The sequence below is a fragment of the Hippocampus zosterae genome, chromosome 14, assembly GCF_025434085.1.
Source record: "Hippocampus zosterae strain Florida chromosome 14, ASM2543408v3, whole genome shotgun sequence".
Taxonomy (NCBI): Eukaryota; Metazoa; Chordata; class Actinopteri; order Syngnathiformes; family Syngnathidae; genus Hippocampus; species Hippocampus zosterae.
Genome location: NC_067464.1, coordinates 9519259 through 9541107, shown reverse-complemented (window position 1 = coordinate 9541107; position 21849 = coordinate 9519259). Strand labels below are relative to the sequence as shown.

Below are 21849 nucleotides of genomic sequence, written 5' to 3'. Positions count from 1 at the left end.
TTATTTACTTGCTTCTAAATATCGTGTTTTGCCTTTAAATGTTGTTTTGTAAATTTTAGATTAAGCCATTTAGATCGGTGACTTGAGCTAGGCCATTGCGTCGCTGTGATGTTTCCTCCTGGCTCGGCATCTTCTTCTCCGTGACACCCTTGGTATAGACACCCTTGGTTAAGACCATCTAGTCACATGAGCGAGGCAGAGTCGCCCTCCTTGCGGGTGGGTGGCCAAGGAAGCATAAAGAATAGAAACCATTTTGAACAGATTAGAGCTTCCGCAATCTCGCAGAAAAAGGCTCCACAGCTGTGTTTCAATCTTCCTGGCAGCCATTAAATACTTCAACTGAGAATATGAAGTCTTCTGCTAGTTACTATGACCATAGCGAGCATTAAAGGTAAAAGATACATTTCTTTTCTTAAATAGACTGTATATCTACAACAACAAAAAACATATCTGGAGCCATTTGATTTTATTTTGTGTAACCAATTGCTGAAATAAAATTGAGGAAATTAAAATAAAGTAGATGTGGAGTCTGCTGAAAAACTAGTATCTGGATCCAATTGATTTTGTTTCGTGCAACCATTTGATGAAAGAAAATTGAGTAATTTCAATAAAAACAAAAAAAATTAAGTGTGATCACCAACCAATCCCATACAATCATTCACACTCAAATTGGCCTCTATGGAGATTTGTCATTTACTAAATATGATATCTAATTTTGGAGGGGTCCCAGACCACGCAAACTCCACATAAAGTGTCCCAAAATATGATTTGAACCTGGGACAAGTTGTCTGTGAGGCCCAAATGTAGTGCAAGGTTTTGTGATTTCATTCCATTACTAACCCTTAACATCAACAGCAGAGCTAGAAGGCTATAGATTTTTGATCTGTTACAAGTCGCTTCCTCTGGGTCTCCATGTCAATATTTAACTCATGAACCTTTTCTGTTTGTAATGCTGCACACACGGGGCAATGTCCTCCCAAATACTCCCTTCCTGCAGATCTCATGAGAACAGTCAACATGGAGGAGAGCGCCTACAACAAATTGATACACCGGGAGGACCCGAGTGTGGACGAGCCGCCGCTCCACTCCCACCAGGAGAAGCAAGGTACAGAATACTAATAGATATAAGACCTCTCCCCGTTATGGGCACTGACTTGCTACTGACAGGTTCTTTTATGCTTTCTTTGCTTCTCCGTGGAGTGTCCTTGTCAATGGTGAATCCCGCAACCAATTGGACTTCTCAAAGAGTGCTTGAAATCACGCTGGCTGGGCTTGCCGCTGTCCTGCTAGCAGTGGATATTGGCCTGGGAGTCTATTGTGAGTCCCCATTGAACTTGTTATGTGGCCATTAGATTGCAACAAGCGGGGAGTTGACAATAAAGGGAGTGTAAAGTAAAAACAAGAGTAGTTAAACGTAATGTAATCAAGCTTTGGTGATCAGGCTGTATAGTCCCCTTTGCACCTTCACTTCGGTTAAGTTGACGTTTTTACTGTCGAGCTGTTCTATTTAGTCTCTTATATACCGTGTTCAGGTTACTTTTGGATTTGCACTGACTGTGTTGTACATTTGGATTTCCATTCCCAGTGCTTGGAAGCATAGTTTTACAATTTCAGGGAAAGGGTGAATTTAATGAATTAATAAAGGAATCATATGCATCTTATTCAAAATGCATGCTTTGTTTTTGTTGTTGTTCTGAGTCTTAAAAACAGTAAAGCTGTCTTTCTGGATTAATTAAAGTGAAAAAATGATTTTAAATAAATGTTGCATTGATATATTGACGAGCTCTCCTATAAGATAACTTCATACTATTTCATTCTTGACATCATTATTCTTATACCAACTCTGAGGTCTTTACTGTTTGACTGCAATGTTTCCATGGCAACAGACAACAACCTCACAGACGAGTCTCAGGTGGTGATGAGCATCAGCCGTGAGGTGGCTGCGCTGAACACGGCCTACGAAACCGCCTCAAAAAAACGAGCTGAGGCCGAAATGCAGTTGGCGCAAGAGAAGAGAAAGCATCAAATGATCAAGTGGCAGGTGGAACACCAGGCGACAAGAAGCACCGATGACAAAAAGCAGGCAGACAAAATCCAAATGGACATTACTATCTTAAAATCCCACATACCAATGCTAAGTAAGACTTGTTATTAACATAGTACACGGCCCACTACTATAGTGTGTCATTAAATATCTTCTTGATCAACACAACATAATCATGCCTTTCTGCAGAGGAGGGCTGCAGACATTGTTTACCAGGCTGGACTTTAATCAACTCGGCATGTTACTTCCTTAGCTTCTCTGACACGTACTCTCGCAAGTCGTGGCAGGAAGCCAGGGAGTTTTGCAAAAAGCATGACAGCGACCTGGCGAAGATAGACAGTTCGGAGAAACAGGTGAGACCAATCTGGAACAGCTTTTATCGAATCAGTGCATCAAGGTAACATTTGTTATTTCTCACAGTAACAGCAGTGTGGGTGTGTGTTTGTGCGTGCGTGCGTGTGCGTGTGTGTATTTTTAAATGCCATCACCTGTCAGCTGAAAATAAATCAGCTGATAAATCTTCATTATGACGAAAGGAAACCCCTTCACCAGAGTGGCTTCTGGATCGGATTGCGAGATGTGGACAGCGAAGGAGAGTGGAAGTGGCTGGATGGAACAAGACTGAATGAAGGGTAACGCTTAAGTGATGCGTCCAATCATTGAGTTAATGTCAGAGAGTTTTCTTCTTTCTTCAAAATATTAATGAATGAAGAAGAAAATGGGCTCGGGCAAAGGGCAATTTACTCAACTGGGGCAAAAAGGTTGGTGCTGGAGCACCACGAGAGGTCTATCTGTGCACGTGTTCAATAGCAGTCATGCCATTGACATGTTGCACAGAGAATACAAGCAGTAAGTAGTTACGATTTAGGTGGGAGCCAGGGCATACTGTTGTTGCATCTTTTGCAAACAAGACGTAAGACAAAAATGGTATGATATCGTGCCATAAGTGTGTCAATGAGCACGGAGTTGTGTGACTGTGTGAAAGACGCGACACTGTGATTTGAATAGAGCAGATATGAAATGGCGCAGTAAAGCCGCAGTCCATTTAACATTAATGTACATGCTAAAAATACAATATTGCATGTGTGAATAACTCAAGTGTAAAGCCATTGACTTTAATAGGTTCTCAAATGAAACATTTTATATCCTCTTACAGAGTAATAGAGGGACTTAGTTTTAAGTGTAAAATGAAGAATGCCTAGCAATTTTTAAAAATGGGCTTTGATGCTGAACAATATGATCTGCCATTAGTTTCAGCTACTGGAATCACGGTGAGCCCAATAACTTGCGCGATGAGGACTGTGGAGCCATCTTCCCCAGAAACAATCCCTTTCAAGGCTGGAATGATGCCCCGTGCATTTACAACTACAAATGGATTTGTGAAATGGCAGCCAGTTAGTGTCTTTTTTTTGTTTTTTTTTAACTGATGCGGCTGTATTTGTCAAGAACACAGACAGTCAAAAATGGTTTCAATTTATGAGATGTCTTAACAAACTACAAAAGTTGATCTCTCAACCAATAAAACTACATACACACTGTTTGACATGTTTGTACATTATGTTGCCATTCTCTTACAAAATAATGCTTCAGTTATTACATAGGCTGGCATTTCAAGCCGCAATTGCAAGCTAAACTGTTACAAATGTGCTCTAAATATCATATAAGTTAGGATTTACAGCTTTGAGCAACAGCCGGTTCCGTTATTGAATCTTCTGCTATATCATACAGAGAAAATTCTCTTTCAAAACCTTTAGGAAGAGAAGTTTTGAAAACCCTACATGGGGAGCATTCAAACCATTCCAAGAGTTCACAGTGCTGCAAAATGCTGGCGAAGTTGTACCAAGATCTGCTGAGTGTCGACGTGTTCAGGGAAGGCGTCTTCAGACTTTTGGGCCGCCATGTAGCTGCTCTGAAGATCTCCAATCTGGACACGCAAAGAAAAGATGACTAAATTACTGAGTTCTTAATTTTTTTTAATTAACGAAAGGTGTCAGGGGGACATAAATTACCTTTTCAGAGAGAATGGACAGATTGTAGTGAGGCTCATACATGTGAGGCGACAATGTGGCAGCCGTCTGCAGGAAGGCTTTTGACTGAATGCAAAAGGATGGAAAAATAACTCAGGTCACGACAATTTTAATCACTGCTATCAAAAATGTTTCATTTAAGAAAGTGACCTGAGATCCACTTAAATATGCATTCACATCTCTTGTATGAAGCTATGGGAGATAAATGAAGTGGGATATACAGTAGCTAGATAAAGTGTGTTTTCGAGAAACACAGACTGTAGAGAAATACTTCTTAAATTTGTTTTCAGCAATTATGTTTTTTTTTACTTGATTGGTCTGAATATTATTTATTTATGACAAATGTATTTTTGTTCATTCATCTTCCGTACCGCTTGATCCTCACTAGGGTCGCGGGGGGTGCTGGAGCCTATCCCAGCTGTCTTCGGGCAGTAGGCGGGGGACACCCTGAATCAGTTGCCAGCCAATCGCAGGGCACACAGAGACGAACAACCAACCACGCTCACACTCACACCTAGGGACAATTTAGAGTGTTCAATCAGCCTGCCACGCATGTTTTTGGAATGCGGGAGGAAACCGGAGTACCCGGAGAAAACCCACGCAGGCCCGGGGAGAACATGCAAACTCCACACAGGGAGGCCGGAGCTGGAATCGAACCCGGTACCTCTGCACTGTGAAGCCGACGTGCTAGCCACTGGACTACCGGGCCGCCCCAAATGTATTTTTAATTCATCTAAAGTTATGCTAGTGACGTATGGCCACATACAGAACAATGATACGCTCTTCCACTAGATGGCAGTGGGTACATAATTAACCTATGTACAGGTATCCACTTTTTTTTTTTTTTTTTAGATTTCTGTTTGGTGGTGCGCTGCAAGATTGGTAAAAATAAAGTCACAGACTCGTTGGTGTGATGTGAGGAAAATGTGGGGAAGAAGAGAAATGAGAGGAAAACAGTTTTTATCAAAACCACCAAAGGTCATGGTGACCCGAATGTGCGTAGTAGCTGACAACAGTAAGAGACAACCGACAATCCAGCTGTCAGTGTCAGCCCAGGTGGATGCAATATAGAGATGAACTGAAGAGTGACACTTTTAATCACACAAGATGTGAGTATTAAAGTGGTCGAAATGGTAAACTATATTAACTCATTAAGTGCCAGCCATTTTCAGACCCTCCTTGTGAAAAAAAGACATATCTGGGATTGAATGGCAGGATTCTTTAAAAAAAAAACATCCTTGGTATTGAATGAGTTAAATAGTGATTCATGTTCTTCTCAATGACATGAAAATGTTGATATAATTCACTTCTTAGATAAGAAGACTTTATCTAGGTCAGGAAATAGAAGCATTTTCTCAAATTCACATATTTTAGTTGATGACAAACTAAATATTTGCAGCATACAGATGCGGAGGACCCCTTGACCTGGTTTACCCTGGCCCCTAAAGGTTTACCTGTTCAACACGACCTTTGCGGAGCTCCAGCACTGCGAGGTTGTTGTACGCTTCGGCATGGTCATTACTAAAAGCCAACGTCAGTTTAAAACACTGGTAGGCCAAAGTCAGGTCTCCAATTCCCTGCAAACACAGAAAATGTGCAATTCGCGTTTAGATTTTTTTTCCCCACAAGTTGTAAGGTAATGACATTATTTCATTTGGTCCGCTTACCAAAGCAACTTGTCCAATGTTGTACCACACATCAGCTTGCTCTTCGTCGTTGGCCACCAGGGTCAGCGCTCTCTCGAAAGACGACAGCGTCATATCGTACTGCTGCGCGTAGAAGCAGCACAGGCCCAGGTTGTTGTATAGTTGGCAATTATACACCCCCATCTGCAGAAGCCGCCTAGCAAACCAAGAAGTGGGTCACCACTATCATCATGAAATGTGCACGACATGATGCTAAGAGGTTTTGTCCGACCTGTAGAAGCGCAGCGCAATCTCAGGTTGATCCGAGTAGAAGTGATTGCTGCCGATACAAGCGATGGCCTCCACATGTGTGTTGTCCTGCTTTAGGACCTCCTTGTAGTACTCGGTGGCAGACGCCATGTTGTTCATCTCCTATGACAATGCGGTCACAGTACAGACCGCGATTACAGCTCATGAAGATGAGCGGACCTTGATTTAACAGCGACACTCCATACCTCATGTATGCGAGCGATTCCCGTCAGTAGGGTGACCTCGCCAGGAAAGTGGTCCAAGCCATGTTTGAAGAGGTTGAGGGCTGTTATTGGTTGATCCAGGCGCTGATACAGCTTATGGGGAAGCATGTCTTATTAGCAGAGGAGGCTGAAGAACCTATACTCTGTACTTCAAACGAACTCCAGCTATTTTTTTAAACAAGCACAAGCAATAAATTAATCTGGTAATCAGGTAAAATAGTTTTACTTAAGTGCAGTAATGCATTCCTTTCTATCAGTGCTTGCAGTTGGCTGAGGGTTGCAGAGCGTTTAAATTTACCTTAGCAAGATAGAGATACGTATCCACCATCTCTTGATGGCTGAGAGCTGATCGGAACTGTTTCTCTGCCTCTCGGTACAACCCAAGCCTGTCAAGATGAGACAAATTCATATTTAGAAGATATTTTCACATTTTTATGGTAGTTAAAAAAGTTAAAATGTAAATTAAAGCACCACCACTACAGTTAAATAAGGCTTTTATAATGTCAAAATGTTGACATTGGAACATTTAAGTCGAGCATATTAAGTACATAGAGTACATGATTTGCTGTGAGAAGAGAATTCTTTCTATATCTGAAATACATTAGAGGGGAGACAGAACAGATTGCGTTCTACTGTCTATAATATGAATGTATCCTGTCCCTTGCATGTGTTTTGGGGCAACTTGCCTGTAGTAGCATTTTCCAAGCTGGACTTTCCACCACCAGTCTTTGAACTGAGCCTGCTCAGTTGCGAGAGCAGCCAAATCTAGCGCCTGTAATTGGAAAAAAAAAACTGTTATGAAAGTACACAACAGACCAATTTTGTTACAATTCCCCACTTACGTTTTTGACGTCATTTTCATGATGGAAGATGTACTCAAAGAGTGTCTGAGAAGGGAAATGAAAGTTACTCAACCGATACAACCACAACACAAAAGGCTTCAAGGCAAATGTGCAAAATATCGATGTCTTACCCTGGACAGATTGGGCTTTTGGGAATATCTTGACATATTTAGCCTTGACATGTTTATAAACGGCCCCTCTGGATTGGTTAACATTGAAGCCTGAAGGAAACAATGAAAAGTACATATTACAATTTGTAAACCTACCATCTTCCCACATATCACAAAAGTCAGCCAGGTTAACCCACTGTTCCCAGACGAATGAATCGACCCGAGGCGCTGGTAACGGGTCGGGCCGTACTTGCGGTGCGTGGCGTCTTAATGGCCTGCTCCATCGTGCCAGGACGTCCCGACTGCGTATTGGGCCTCACAAATCCTGTAATGGGACGTCCTGACTGAGTCATAGGCCTAGAATTTGGGGAGAAAAAAAAACAATTGAACACATGTAAGTCACTCATAAGAATTTGAATTTAGGCAGCAATATTTGTACCTGACAGCAGGTGTGGGACCACCCCCATGACTTGTTCCAGGCAGTCTCAGAGAAGTTCCAGGGCCTAGAAGAGATCTACTTTTGTGAAGAATAGCTCACTGCTACACACAGGTACCGAAAGAGTCGATACGCACGTGCAACCTGAGCAATGGCGTTTTCATCCAGCATCATCTCAGCAATCCCTTCATGATCAACCTCAATTTCATCAATGTATACCATCTCTGTAAGAGCCTGTGTTTTTAGGCTCCATGCAGCCTAGGAGAAGAGAGAAAACAATCACATAATCACTTAATAGCCACCAACTCCTGATTGCGATAGAAAACAGATGCCGGTGATGATGATGATAATGATAATGATGAAATGGACACTTATTGTTACCTCAGAAACAGACAATGAGGAGTCCTGAGAGCATACAAGGAGGTAAATAATGGAATGTTGAGGACAGACATGAATAAAGAGGCGAGGGGCAACCAAATAAGAACGAGGAAAAAGGTGAAACGTGATTGTGAGCAACATTCCACTCAATGTCGACTTCTTTCTTCAACGTCGACTTAGACGCATTCCTACAAATTAAAAGCACAACCAAGCTATCAATTCGTGCTAGCCTGCTAACTGCAACACATTACCTGGTCGTACGGGCTGTCTTGTAATATTTTAGAACAAATTTCCGAACACTGTTGCAGCTTCCGCCTTCTGAAATAACTCCACGCCAGAAACAGAGGGTCCATCGTCACCTCCATTGCTTCGATCGGTCAGGGGTGGAAACATGCAAAGCGCTGAGTTCTGAAGGGAGAGGATTATGGCGAATTCAAAGCTTGCTTTGTTGCTATGAGACGAAAGGCGAGGGCGGGCCATCGTGACGCAATTTCCTGTAAACGCTCAACTATGACCAGGATAGATTGTTTATCAGATTTTTTTCAAAGATCCATTCATAAGTAGATTTTGTCATATGTTTAAATATAATTGCATAATGTGTTTGATGTGTACGCTTGTTTTCTCTTTTCATTTCCTTGATATGCAAATGAGGATGGCTTGTCTTAGTCTCATTAATTTGGCTTTAGCTTTCTGTCCGTGTTTGCACTTTTTACTTGCTTGAGGCCTTGTAATATGACGTTAAATTCTGCTGGCTATTTATTAGAAGAATTGCTTCATGGACATTCGAATTTTAACAGTTGTCATGCACTCTATTATTTATTCATTCATTCATTCATTCATTGTGTCTGTCTTTGGGCAGGAGGCGGGGAGCACCCTGAACTGGTTGCCAGTCAATCGCAGGGCACACATAGACATACAACCATTCGAGCTCACAATCACACTTTGGGACAATTTAGAGTCCTCCAATAATTTGATTTGATTTGACTTATTAGGTCTCCTGTAGGAGAAACTTGTTTCGGAGGACAGGCCCTCCATGCATGTTTTTGGGATGTGGGAGGAAACCCACGCAGGCATGGGGAGAACAAGAAACTCCACACAGGTAGGCCAGACGAGGAACTGTGTGTTAATTAGACATCAATATTCCATACAAAACGTCTACTAATAATACGTCGACGAGAATATCTGAAGTTTGCTAGGGGCATCTTAATTAGTTGATCTTAGTGAAATTTTATTTATATCACTAAAACCAAGCATCTGAACAAAGGTGTGTCAACTTTTATCCATTGTCATCATTTGATGTGCTTAGGACCGTGAGGCTAACAGCTCCTTCCATGCAGCTGTAATCAGATTCAGATGGTTAAAAATGTGATTTAACAGCTAACTTTATAAGACCTTGTGGTGATGTGACCTTATTATCTCTATTAATTTGGTATGTGTGTAAATTGTAAACAGAGTAAAACCGACTCAGTTGTATAGGATGCAATTAGCCATGTCCTTATCTGCTTATTTTGGGGGGCTCGAGGACGACTGACACAGTCTGATTGGACAAGAGAACTGTCCGTCATCTCTATAGGCGGAGCTATTGGAATAGCGCAGCTCCATCTTTGTTGGTCGGATTTGACAGGAGCTTTGACCTGTGTGGAAGAGGAGGACCGCGACACGGAGTTAAAGAAGTATGAGCCCACTTCCACTCCCACTCTCAACAACTCGGCTTCCTAAACTGCTTCTCGAATAGCCAAAGAGTCGTTCCACCCAAGCTGAAGGACTATTGCAACCTCCCAAAATGCCACATTTTTACGCTCGCCCCGGACTGATGAAAACGCCGGGGAACTGATGGGAGCCACGGGCTTAAATTAAATCCTACTCGCTGAATGCCACTGTTTGAGACGTGACAGAAACCGCGAGACACAACGAAGTGCGGACATGGCTGACAGAACTGCTCCCAACTGCCACCTGAGACTGGAGTGGGTGTACGGATACCGGGGACATCAGTGTCGCAACAACCTCTATTACACGGCCGCCAAGGAGATCGTCTACTTCGTGGCCGGCGTGGGAGTGGTGTACAACACCCGAGAACACAAGCAGAAATTCTACCTGGGCCACAACGATGACATCATAAGGTAGAGACCTTTTAAAAACAGTTGACTTGAGCACCAAGAAGCGGGCGTCACCTTGTGTGATGGGGTATGTGGAGTCCCTTTTGAGGGGACGTCAAGGTGCACTTAAGTAACGTGCGTGTGAATAGGTGGTGGGCTCCATCGTTTTTGCTCAAGGACACTTCAGCACAGTACCCTCCCAAATCGTCTGTCGCCACCCATCTAGATTATTCCATCTGGATTCATACCGTTCAATACCGTACTGTACCATACCGCTCAGCCATAATTTTAAAAATCTATTAAGGCATAGGTGTCAAACTCAGGTCCTGGAGGGCCGCTGCCCTGCATGTTTTCCAAGTCTCCCTGTTGCAACACACCTGATTCAAATGATCAGATCATCAGCAAGCTCAGCGCAAGCCTAACATTGAACCTGTTCATTTGAATCAGGTGTGTTGCAACAGAGAGACTTGGAAAACCTGCAGGGCAGCGGCCCTCCAGGACCTGAATTTGACACCTATGTATTAAGGGGAGGCATTGGTTAAGCAAAGGGAATGCTTGGAATTCACATCATTGTAAATATATTTAATTGTGAAGAAGACAAATGTCCCAATTTTTCATAAATCGATCGAAGAAAGAATAACATTGTTATTCTTCGATGGACCAAGATGTACAGATCGATGGACAGTGACTTTCAGAACAGCATGTATTTACGGTAGCCGAGCTACATGGATCTCTCTTTCAAGAAAGGGTTGAACTTGTGAACTTTTTCCACTCAATTCAATTTTGCTAGATCCACTTTGTGCACAGAGTGTGTGGCAAGTCATATTATAAGACATATTTCTCATAAGTGGCATGGTGACGGGGGTAGTGAGCACGCCCGCCTCATAGTTCTGAGGTTGAGGGTTTGATACCAGGCTCCTAGATATGTTGATTTTGCATCGTCTCCCCATGCTTACCAGGCTGCTCCTGCATTCCAAAAATCAAAATTGTTCTTGGGTATGGTTGGCTGGCAAGCAGTCCAGGGTTTTTTCCTGCCTGTAGCCAAAATTTAGCATAGATAGCCTCCAGCTCACCCTGGACAAAATGAGGATAAGTCGTTTGCGATTGGCTGGAGACTAGTCCTGGGTATACTCCGAGTTTTGCCCAAAGTTAGCTGGGATAGGCTCCAACTCACCCATGACCCTAATGTGTCCTATAAAATTGATGGATAGAGTGGCATGTGCATCTTTTATTTATTTAATTTTTAAATTAATGATATGGTATTGTCAAGAGCTGGCTAGCTAGCTGGATGGATGGATGGATGGAAAGCTAGAGATAGGTAGGTAAAAAGTTAGATGAATATCATTAAAAAAACAAACATTATATTTAAGTGAGTACTTAATTCAAGTGTGACCAATTTATGGTGGTGGCTGGTACACGGCCCAGAAGAGCATTTGATCTGGCCTAAATGCAACTCTAAAAATGTTAAAGCGAGTTAAGTTGGGGAAAGTCGAGACAAAAATGTTCTTTACAATATGTTCTCTGTATAGGGCCCCTCGAGGACCGTAGTTGGACACCCTTGCCTTAAACAATGCATGTCATGTTGAGATTCTCAAAATTTGTCTGAAAATAAAATTAAACAGTGACTCTCACAAAACCATTCGAGGGGGAATAAAAGCATTTCAGCTCCAAAAGGCTCATGTATAATTAATAACAATATTGCATCCACATTGTTTCATACATTTATGGTACTGTTTTGTTTAAAAAACAGAAATGACCCTTTGAGAAAAAAGGCCCGTCTTTGTCCTTCACGAGAGCTTTGTGTGCATTTTCAAAGCTCATCAAACATTGAGGCAGCTGTTTTTTGATCAAATGAAGACAATCCTCTGTCATCCCACCGTTGATGGTCACAGCTCTCCCAGCATGCCACACAACAATAACATGTGTCCAACACTCCAGCGCTCGCATTGACGTGTGCGTGTGTGGGCCTGGAGATAACTCGCCAATATATACTGTACTCTGTCGTTTCCCAACTGGGCTTCTGCTTCATTATTCATTGGACGACAGTGATACCAAACGCTTGCTGCCTTGTGGGCGAAGCAACTCACATGGGTATTGAGCGACTGAAACGTGTGAATTTGTGGTAGTGAGGAGGCAAGAGGCAAACATGTTGCCCTGGGAAAATAAAAGTTGTACCAGAGTTTAACATAACATAAATAAATAACAGCTGCTATGAGATATCTGGTGCAATTCCGTTTCAATCATTCAACAAACGTATTCTTTTCTTTCCCCGGAAAGCCCCTTTGATAGGTTACCGTACATTTCATGAAAAGTACACATCAAGAAACAGCTTTGTTTTGTTTGATTGTCCTTGGTTTGTTTCTAAATGTGTAATGTGGACGACACAATCACAACACCAAGCGAGGAAATGACGCCACGGATTATCTCACTGCCCATTTGTCAGCCGAGAGGAGCCTTGATAAGCTAGCGAGGTAGCCAGTGGCATGCGTCATGTATGGCAATCCCCGTGACGAATTGGTTAGACATATTCTCACCACCTGAGACTTAAGAGGGTATATTTTTGCTCAAGCATAAGAAAAATAAAGAAGACAGATGTGGTGGTATTTAATTGACAGTTGAGCATGGACATGGTTTCAGTGCATTCAGAGGACACACACATAGTTTAATAGCAGCATTTTCACAATGTTGAAGCCTAATTAATTTTACTTTTTTTTGGCATTCAGCCTTGTCAGTGTTGTTAACAACCCTCTGTGGCGTATCGTATTTTACAAGACATATGAAGTATTATCATTAATAGGACTACTTTGTTTTTATTACAAACATCATCATACTACTACAAAGGACAAAAACATCACCACCAAAATCAAAAATAAACTAATACATAACACTATGTACAAAACAATCAACACAAATGTAGCCAGATGTTATTGGTGAAGTGATGCTTAATGCAGCACAGTTGCCACATAAGAAGCAACAAATAAATAAATGATAAGACCAGTTATGAAAAATTGCTTTGTTACCATGAGCCTGCGGAGTTTGTGCATTTGCTGCAGGTCGGTACAGCCCGCCTTGCTTACTTGCAGTTTTTAGAAAGTATGTTACATTGAGGTCCACAAGTATTTTGATACACGTGCCAATGGCATGTGCCATTTAAAAGTTATATCCAATTTTATACATTTTATGTCCCCATTTTGAAGGGCTAAAAACAATTTGGATGGTCCATTTAATTCTATCACACAATTATTTCACATTTTAAATACATGAATGAAAATCATTTGTAGTCGGTGACCGCCAAATAGGTGGAGCCCACGGACATCATCCAATTCAGAGTTTCATCCATGGATGTTGGCGGAACTTCACCGCTAACTGCATGCTTGTGGGTCTTGCTGTCTTCAATTTATTTCTTTAGAAAGTGAAAATAAAGTACATCACATTCGTGACATTAGTTCACTGGGTTGATTGATTGTGTGGAGAGTATAGATCTTTACATACCCCATGCAATTCGTCGGATTACTCCTCTCATCGGGTACATCAGATCAATGACATCAAAAAAGGCCATAGAGCCCTTTCATTCACAGCTATTGCACAAGCTTCCTCCATGTGATATGATGTATTCGTTGTAAGTGTTGCTTTCCTTCTCCATACTTTTGCTCTTCCCCTTCATTCCAAAGCTCATCTTGGGTTCATCTGTGCAAAGAATGAGGTTATTTGATGTTGTGTGTTCTGCTGTATAATTAATTTAGCTTTCTTGTTCTTGAATGATACTAATGATTTTCACCTTGTCACATCTCAAGGTTGTTGATTCAACTGCATCTTTATTTTATTTGCAACAGACCATATGGCAGGAAATTGCATAAACACATCCAAATAGTTCAGCAAAATTAATATTACAGAACTATGTGTTGTTAACCTTAGAACGAAACCCTGTCAGAGTTGTAGGCCTGGAGGTTCCTTCAAATTCCATCTTCCATATGTTATGCTTGTTTGGCACACTTCCCGGCAAGAAGCGCATCACCCATATTCCCTGGCCTAACTGGACACGTGATCTTTGGTCCAGATGAAATCATGTCTTTCTTTAACAAAGAACAGTACAAATACTCGCAAATGTGCGTCATTCTTTGAAACTAAAAAATATTTTTTCCCAATCTCCCTTTTCTATTTTTAGTTTTAAGTACCTAGTGTATGGGCAGGTTTCTCAGATAAGGTTTGGTGGACAGCTGGATTAAAAATGACAAACCTCTGGAAAAATCCCATACATATCCCCAGAAATAGTTTAATCCTGACCTCCTTTTAAATCACATGAAGGCAAACGGAGACAAAGCCAACCACTGCCGGAGAATGTGGCTCAGTGTTTTGCTTTCCATTGTGCTTGAGAGTCACAAAGTGATGTTGTGCCAGAGCGGATCAATAGATTTCTGGTTGATTTTGCCATGTGTGTGTTGTGCTAAGAGTCACCTTTCTGTGCACATAATGTAACTGTAGCTATAATACTGTATTGGAGGTTTTATTGATGCAGTATTTGGCAAGTGTCCCATATGTAAATCGGCTGCATCAAACAGTTATTTTCAACACGAGGACAGTGGCGTTAAGTTTTTCTTGAGGTATTTGATCAGGGCTTTAGCAGAGAGAAGCTTTTGTTGTATCACGGCTCAAGAGGGTTTTCTGCTTCAAGATGTGACATGTATAAACAGGGGGTGGGGATAGAAGTAGTCCCCTGTTGGGGCATGCATTCTCATTTGCAATTAAAACTGCTGTTCGTATGAATTTGACTTTAAAATACTTTGTAACTTTTAAGATGGAACAGAAGGATTTTGGTCAGCCTCTTATTTTTTTCAGAATTGTGTTTGGAAAAACATTTTCCCTGTAAAAATATAAATGACCTTGACCAATCAAATAGTTTATTAAAAATTCTATACAGTCATTATTTATTATGCAGTCTATTAAAATACTTTAACTTCGAGTGGAGCCAGATGAGGTGGCTCGGGCATGTAATTAGGATGCCTCCTGGACGCCTCCCTGGTGAGGTGTTCCGGGCATGTCCCACTGGCAGGAGACCCCGGGGACAACCAAGGGCACGCTGGAGAGACTATGTCACCCAGCTGGCCTGGGAACGCCTCCGGATCTGGCAGGAAGAGCTCGAAGAAGTGGCTGGGGAGAGGGAAGTCTGGGCTTCCCTCCTAAAGCTGCTACCTCCGCGACCCGATAAGCGGTGGAAAATGGATGGATGGATAACTTCCGTGATGAATCAATTGAGGGTGTTTAAAAAAGTATCTGAGTTGCCGAATCTTACTTTTTTACATTGACAGTCATTTCAAAAAGAGGCAATTAAGGTGAAAAGATAAACCACAGCACTCTACCTTTTGATAGCAGTGCTGACATGATGAGCTGCTTATGCTAGTGGTGCTCCTGAAGTGAAAATGCTGTTTAATCTCAAAACTGCTGTATTTTTATCGCATTTGGTTTTTTCCAACTCTCTATGCAAGTGAATATAGGAAAACCAAATTTTTTGTTCGGGGTCGGAGCTCACCTTTTATCTGATTTTGCTGCATTTCAAACTGTTCCAATTTATTTGTCTGCGTCTCGGAATATTATTTTTAGCAGTGTTGCTCTCTGATGATGTAATTTGTAAAGAATTGAGCTGAGAAACTATGCCAGGTGGGTGAGAGGATCTACAGAGAAACAAGAAGAGCTGGGTGATATATCTCATTCCATCTTCTCACCCAGCCTGCATTTTTGGTATGTTTCACATCTTATACTACAATATCGCGGAAGGACATGGATTTAAAAGTAGAAGCTCATGATATGAAAGATGAAATGTGAGGGTAGATGATTCAAATACATTTCTTTGAATTGATTAGGTGGATGCTACACTCCCTGGACATCTTGTCAAGGTCTGTTCCTGTATTCCATGGAATTATTTTAACAACATTCTGGAGGGCACTTGGCTAAACAGTCATACTGACTACAATGGAGGGAGGTCTCAACCAGCGTGGAATAATATAGGCCATGAGGAAGAAAGCAAGAGGATGAATTTCCCAGCGAATCTGGAACGTGACCAGCGGCTGCTAAAAGGGTGGGTGCGGCGTAAAGAGGGTGGTGATACAGCTTTGTGCAGCATGCTGTTGCTCAGCTGTCGACCAGGAGTGCTTCAAGTTGGCAGAGAGGGGGAGGATTATGTAAGAATGTTACAAGCATACGCCTGGTTACACGAGGAAACCCCCCGGATAAAATTGGGTAGGTGAATGGGCCAGCGATTGTCCATGATGTTGGACTGCAAAGCACTATGCCAAAGTCTTAAGCCACGACGAGTTTTTTGTCTTTTAGTACCTGGAGTCATGTTGACAAAGTATAACTGTTAGTTGTTAATATTATGCAAACAACCCATGTATTCATTTTCTATATCGCTTGTCCTGTCCATGGTAGCAGACAACTGGAGCCAGTCCCAGCTGACGACAAGCAGAGTGCAGACTACACCCTGGACCGCTCGCCACTCAATCACAGGGCACACACAGAGACCACCAACAATTCACACATGTTCACTCCCTCACTCAGTGGGTATTGAAACCGCACCGTCTGCACCAAAGCCAGGCGCAAGAACCACGACACCGCAATGACACGATGCACAAATACAAAACCAAATCCCACTAAATTTGAGCAAGTAAAGAAACCATCCTCCTCCCAGAAACATAAGAGCACTGCCCATTTGCCAGTTTGTCTACCTGGTTTAACCTGGTAGTACTTTGCTTTTACTCTACATGTCATTTTTATTTGCATTTACTAATAACAATAATTAGAATTAGAGGCACCGAAATACCACTTTTTTCAGACTTAGGACGAGTACTTCGATTGAAGTAATCACGGATATTGACAGCAGATACTTAATAGTGTTATGTCTTACAATTTTAATGAAAAGTTATTTTATTTTAATTAGATATTGCTCAAAAACTAATTGAAAATAACATGCTTTTCACCTAAGTTTCATTATTGTTATTAAATATAACAATTTTGATGCACACAACTAAATATTTTTCATTACTGTACACAACTAAACACGGCATAAATTTAAACTCAAATGCAACAAAGCTTTTCAACACAATCGGGTATTGTTCAAAAAGATTTTTTAATGCGCAGGTAATGAATTTCACTCTCCTACAAAATCTAATTGGCAAAGTAATCGATTTATTGTGTTGTTGGTCTTATTTGTTGCGTTTTGAGTTCGATCTTATCGTGTGCTGCATTTTGCGGTTGCTTTTAAGGTGATGCTTAAATAGAGTTGAGTTGTGTTCTGGTTCTTGACGCAGTGAATAATCCTATTCCACTAGCCTGGGAGGTATATGTGCTGCTTCTGATGTACGCGCCTCGGCCTCCAGGGGCTCAGTGTGGTGCACACATGCAGATAACACGCATAGATGTGATGAAAAGTCACACAGAAGAAAGTTGCGGCCAAGCTTCAGTCATGTAATTCTTTTTATTTTTTTTATTTTTGCCTGTGAGAGTTTTTATCATTTTTTGGGATATGTTACTGCACCGTTTGTGGCTGAATACTCACTATTTAATTATACTGCAATATTGATGCTATTCATTAGTCCCTCTGTGGTGTTTTAGATTGTGTTGGCATCAAGCTAAAGGAGAGGAAGCTATGTGTTTATACGACCAAGTAAATGTTTGGTTAAATATGGAATACGTTTAGATATGTAATACAGAAAATTCATTTTGTACTGGCACCGATACAGGTACCCTATTTATTATGGTGACCTAAGAATTTCGCTTTGTGGTGTTTTAACAAATGGACAATATAGGCTGTAAATTTCCCCATTGTGGGACAAATAAAGGATATCTTATCTTATCTTATCTTATATGATTCATGGGACTCAAACTGACTGCTTCCTCGTCCCTTTGAACATCCTGCAGGCACACATTAAACTAGGCTGTGTGTGTGTGTGCGTGCATGCACGTGCATCTGTGTTAAGTCATCCATGTCACCTCGTCAAGCTGCCCCTCTCCTTCGTCGTTCAGCCCCAACATGAGTTTAATGTGTTCATCTCATCGCAGTAGTTTGTGCTGGAAGGTGAAATCCGGTTCATGCTTGCTCGCAGCACACACGCTGACAAACGACAAGCACGCAAAATGGCCTTGCTAATAGAACGTTTTGTTTTCTCTTCTCCTGCTCTCCTTACAGTTTAGCTCTACATCCTGAGCGTGTCTTGGTGGCCACGGGGCAGGTGGGCAAGGAGCCGTACATCTGTGTGTGGGACTCCTACACTGTGCAGACAGTGTCCATCCTCAAAGATGTGCACAGTCATGGCGTTGCCTGCCTGGCGTTTGACCTTGAAGGCCAGGTACAGTTGGGAATCTCGAATGATACAGACATCTATGGTGTAGAAATGTGACGTTCCCAACCAGGTGTGCGAAATTTGACGTGGATTTGCGAATCCATTTTCAATCATGCCCGTTTAGGAGCATGGTTGTAAATGGAAACTATTCCAGGTGACTTAGGCCAAGGGAAGATCAAAACTTGATTGGTGAATAACTGACGCCCCCCTCTGGGAAAAGTTATGTAAAATTGTAATTGCCTGCATTAATAATTTAGACCACCCCAAGCTGTAATCCTTAAGCACTTATAAACATCTTTTAACATTGCCGTACTCTGAAAAATGCAGTACTGTACAGTGCAGGAAACTGCCTAGGGCAAAATTGCACATCTCTTGGCGGCATCTGCTTTGCTTGCTCCGTGAAGTCAAGTTGCAGCCTCCAACTCCCCACTTTCGTACTTCCAGTACCGTGTTACAAAAATCAGGGCTCAATTGTGCGCTCATTCTCCGTTATCTTATGTAGCTGTGATCAAAAACTCAGAAGATCCAAACTACTGCATGTAGTCTTTGCCCAACATGGAGTGGTGTTTCCAAGCCAAAATACACAGAAAGACATCATGGCGAGACAACCATTACACCTGGTGGAGTGACATGGGATCGATCTGTCAAAGCCTGCGATATTCTTCAGATCATTTCTCAAACTTAAACATGGATACATTTCATGCCTCAGTCATTTGAGGTACTTCTTTTGCAGCATTGTATCACAAAGCAAAGCTGTACGGGTATCAATTAGGAGACACACAAAGGTACCACAGAAGGAGCCGAGACAAATCTCCGTGAAGCAAATGAAAATGTAACTTCTCGACTGTTCTCCGAAAGTCCATGCATACACACTGTAAACAGTTTTTGAACGAGTCACGTAACAAACAAATACAAAAACGGGCAGATTTTTTTTTTTTTTTTAACCACATCATTGAATCGGTGAATTGCCGAACCGCTAATGTGCACAGTCCACTGTATGGTAGTACTATCCACTAACTATTTCGGGATTTTTATCTTTGCATGTCTCTTATGCAAGCGCTTGTAGTAAACTCATACCTCCTGCATTTTGCCGTGACAAAAAACCCATGTTCTTTTCCTGCATGGCTAACTAGCTTTGGATTTAGATGGAAAGTGACAGTATTCAAAGCAGTAGGAAGCTGCGTCATTTCCCAGTGAGGTGCCTTTATTCATCACTCGTATTCAAAAGAAGTCAAGACAATCCAGAGGGACCCCTGGTGTGATTAGCCAGTCCAAATATAAAATCAATTAAAAACTGTGCACAGACGTCTCTCAGTGCGACGTCAACTGGAGGAAACATGGAACGGTTGTTGTGATATTTCTGGACCCACCAGCCCAGTCTTTACCCTCGGGCGTTTCTCGTAAATAGGACTTGAGTTTTTAAAATGATGCATTTTTCATCCCAATTGTCTCTGCACATATTTGCTTAAATGTCCTCCTGCTGGTTGGCATTAAACAGCGCACATTTTGGAGTCATCCAAAGACTAATTTTAAAGTCAGTGGATCAAAGAGGGCATCCCCTGCCTTGCACAGCAGGCAGCAGAGTGGAGCTACATTTCCATAAGAGCGGCTATGTTCACTTCTGCTCGGCTGCTCCTTTCTACTCACTCAGTCAGCTATAGGAGGCTCCTCCAGCAAAAACACTCCAATGAGCTCACTGCAAGTGCCAGGGGCTGGACAACTGTTCTGCTCTGCTCTGTAGCCATTATTAGCCTTTTTATTGTGGCCTGTCATGCCATGGTGGAGGTAGTGGAGAGGTGTTATTTTATGAGATGTGTACTTCTGTCCGCAGTGTTTGGTTTCTGTCGGCTTGGACTCTAAAAACACAATCTGCGTGTGGGACTGGAGAAGAGGGAAGGTTCTGGCAGCCGCACCGGGCCATACAGACAGGGTAAATAGATTCTTTTTACCCCTACTTCCATCACAAGTTGAGCATGGGTCAACCTCATTTGCAAAATTGAGGATCTGTCCAATGAAAGCAAACAAACGAGGCCCCGCCGCTTGATTGTGAGTTTTGCAGAGCCTATTTTAGACACCACGCATCTAATCAAGAGATTTTTCAAGCAACTATGATGGTGAGGACACAGGCAACTGTTGTTTTCGAACACAACCCACACTTTAACATCGGCCACTCAAGCACTCTCCTTTCATTTATCCGCCACAAATCTGACAAGCAAGTGAATAGCGGCAACATAAGAGCTTCAAGAATCAGCGGTCAATACAAGTGTCCTATTGAGAGCCCATATCTGATGCATCTATTGCCTTCTCCCTGCAGATATTTGACATATCGTGGGATTTGTACCAGCCCAGCAAGCTTGTAAGCTGTGGAGTCAAACACATCAAGGTACAAATGCTCCCAGGCCTTTCACATTGTTTTTCATTTGACACATCACGGGAAAGGTTTGATTTGTGTAATGTCTGAAAACAAGCAGGAGTGTACGTTGGATTTAATCTAAATATCTCTGTTATGAGGACTTCACATACAAGTAATGCAGCCAGTGACTAGCATTATGTTATACGTTCACTCAATTTTGCGGCAATTCTCGACTGCAGAGAGGAATGAATGTTATCTTTGTATGATGAACCATTACTCTGTTCATTGAGCTTTTCACAGCTCTCCACAGTACAAGCTGCAGCTGCTTTATCATCCTTATTTTTTTATTTATTTTTATTTTTTTGCCTCGCCTCTATTCCGTCTCCTTCGCGTTCTACAAAGAAAAAAAAATCACAAATTCATCTACGGTGTCTCTGCCAAACTTTCCTTTGGGATATGCTGCAGTATTGCCTTTGGTGCAAAGCCATTCGGAAATAACAAGAAAGGAGCTCGAAGTACTGGAGGACATCCCATAACATGAGGAAAATGGTAAATCATGTTTATGTTGGAAGTCTGACAATTGGACATGTCAGGCAGCGGCATCCATACTAAGTTTGTGGATATTCTCATCCATTCGCATCATTTCATTCTCGGGGCATAGAATTGATCGCAACTAGGCAACACTGTTTCGCACCCCATCGCTTCGGGAAATTCTGCATTTCCCTTTCTTTCAGTGCAGTGCTATTGTGTTTCAATTGATGCTATAACACTATGAAAATCAGACAATCAGATAGATATTCTAAAAAAGAACCAGACACCTTTCTATATGGACATAGACAAAGTTCATTGTATTTAGTTAATTTTTCCATTTTCCGGCATTTTACGATTACTTGTTCTATCGAAACCTTTAACATAGATGTAAGGAATGTTTTCTTAAGATTTCCGGATCAGTGTGAAAATAAAACGCATAATATTGTTGGAGTTACATTTAGTAATAACAAAACATAACTTTTGGATGTTCTTGACGTTGGCATTTTCCTGAATTCAATCACTGGGTGTGCAGTAGTTGGAT

At 41.8% G+C, this 21849-nt stretch overlaps 3 protein-coding genes across 5 annotated transcripts in view; 2 read left to right on the top strand and 1 right to left on the bottom strand.

Annotated features, from left to right (window-relative positions):
- Positions 1-891: 891 nt before the first annotated feature.
- Positions 892-3443, top strand: LOC127614166 (CD209 antigen-like protein C). Its single transcript, XM_052085326.1, has 6 exons — positions 892-1105; positions 1201-1317; positions 1887-2138; positions 2234-2397; positions 2540-2676; positions 3296-3443. The coding sequence occupies exons 1-6, from the start codon at positions 1003-1005 to the stop codon at positions 3441-3443; spliced, it is 921 nt and encodes a 306-aa protein (XP_051941286.1). The 5' UTR covers positions 892-1002.
- ttc8 (tetratricopeptide repeat domain 8) lies at positions 3139-8442 on the bottom strand. Of its 2 annotated transcripts, XM_052085321.1 has the most exons (15): positions 8247-8442; positions 7999-8022; positions 7755-7875; positions 7621-7684; positions 7379-7538; positions 7203-7292; positions 7072-7116; positions 6916-7001; positions 6528-6615; positions 6212-6322; positions 5989-6128; positions 5739-5913; positions 5526-5648; positions 4054-4137; positions 3139-3968 (listed from the first exon to the last, which is right to left on the bottom strand). In XM_052085321.1, exons 1-15 carry the CDS (start codon positions 8358-8360, stop codon positions 3852-3854), a joined length of 1542 nt encoding a protein of 513 aa, XP_051941281.1. In that variant the 5' UTR covers positions 8361-8442; the 3' UTR covers positions 3139-3851. The 2 variants fall into 2 exon arrangements, with proteins under 2 accessions (XP_051941281.1, XP_051941282.1); XM_052085322.1 differs by lacking the exon at positions 7999-8022.
- A 1145-nt stretch (positions 8443-9587) lies between these two features.
- eml5 (EMAP like 5) overlaps positions 9588-21849 on the top strand; it is a 39092-nt gene continuing 26830 nt past the window's right edge. For both annotated transcript variants that reach the window (XR_007966397.1, XM_052085262.1), the window contains exons 1-4: positions 9588-10115; positions 18271-18430; positions 20256-20354; positions 20739-20807. Coding sequence is in view for 1 of the 2 variants with exons in the window: in XM_052085262.1 (XP_051941222.1) it covers positions 9919-10115; positions 18271-18430; positions 20256-20354; positions 20739-20807 (525 nt within the window). In the remaining variant the exon portion in view is untranslated. The remainder of the gene's footprint in view (positions 10116-18270; positions 18431-20255; positions 20355-20738; positions 20808-21849) is intronic.

Excerpts from the sequence above, each read along its gene's own strand:
- LOC127614166 (XM_052085326.1), top strand. The coding sequence starts at position 1,003 with ATGAGAACAGTCAACATGGAGGAGAGCGCCTACAACAAATTGATACAC. Across the intron at positions 1,106-1,200 it reads CTCCCACCAGGAGAAGCAAG|TGTCCTTGTCAATGGTGAAT; the intron begins GTACAGAATACT and ends TTCTCCGTGGAG. Across the intron at positions 2,139-2,233 it reads ATCCCACATACCAATGCTAA|AGGAGGGCTGCAGACATTGT; the intron begins GTAAGACTTGTT and ends GCCTTTCTGCAG.
- ttc8 (XM_052085321.1), bottom strand. The coding sequence starts at position 8,360 with ATGGAGGTGACGATGGACCCTCTGTTTCTGGCGTGGAGTTATTTCAGA. Across the intron at positions 7,539-7,620 it reads GGTCCCACACCTGCTGTCAG|GCCTATGACTCAGTCAGGAC; the intron begins GTACAAATATTG and ends CCCAAATTCTAG. Across the intron at positions 5,914-5,988 it reads ATTGCGCTGCGCTTCTACAG|GCGGCTTCTGCAGATGGGGG; the intron begins GTCGGACAAAAC and ends TTGGTTTGCTAG.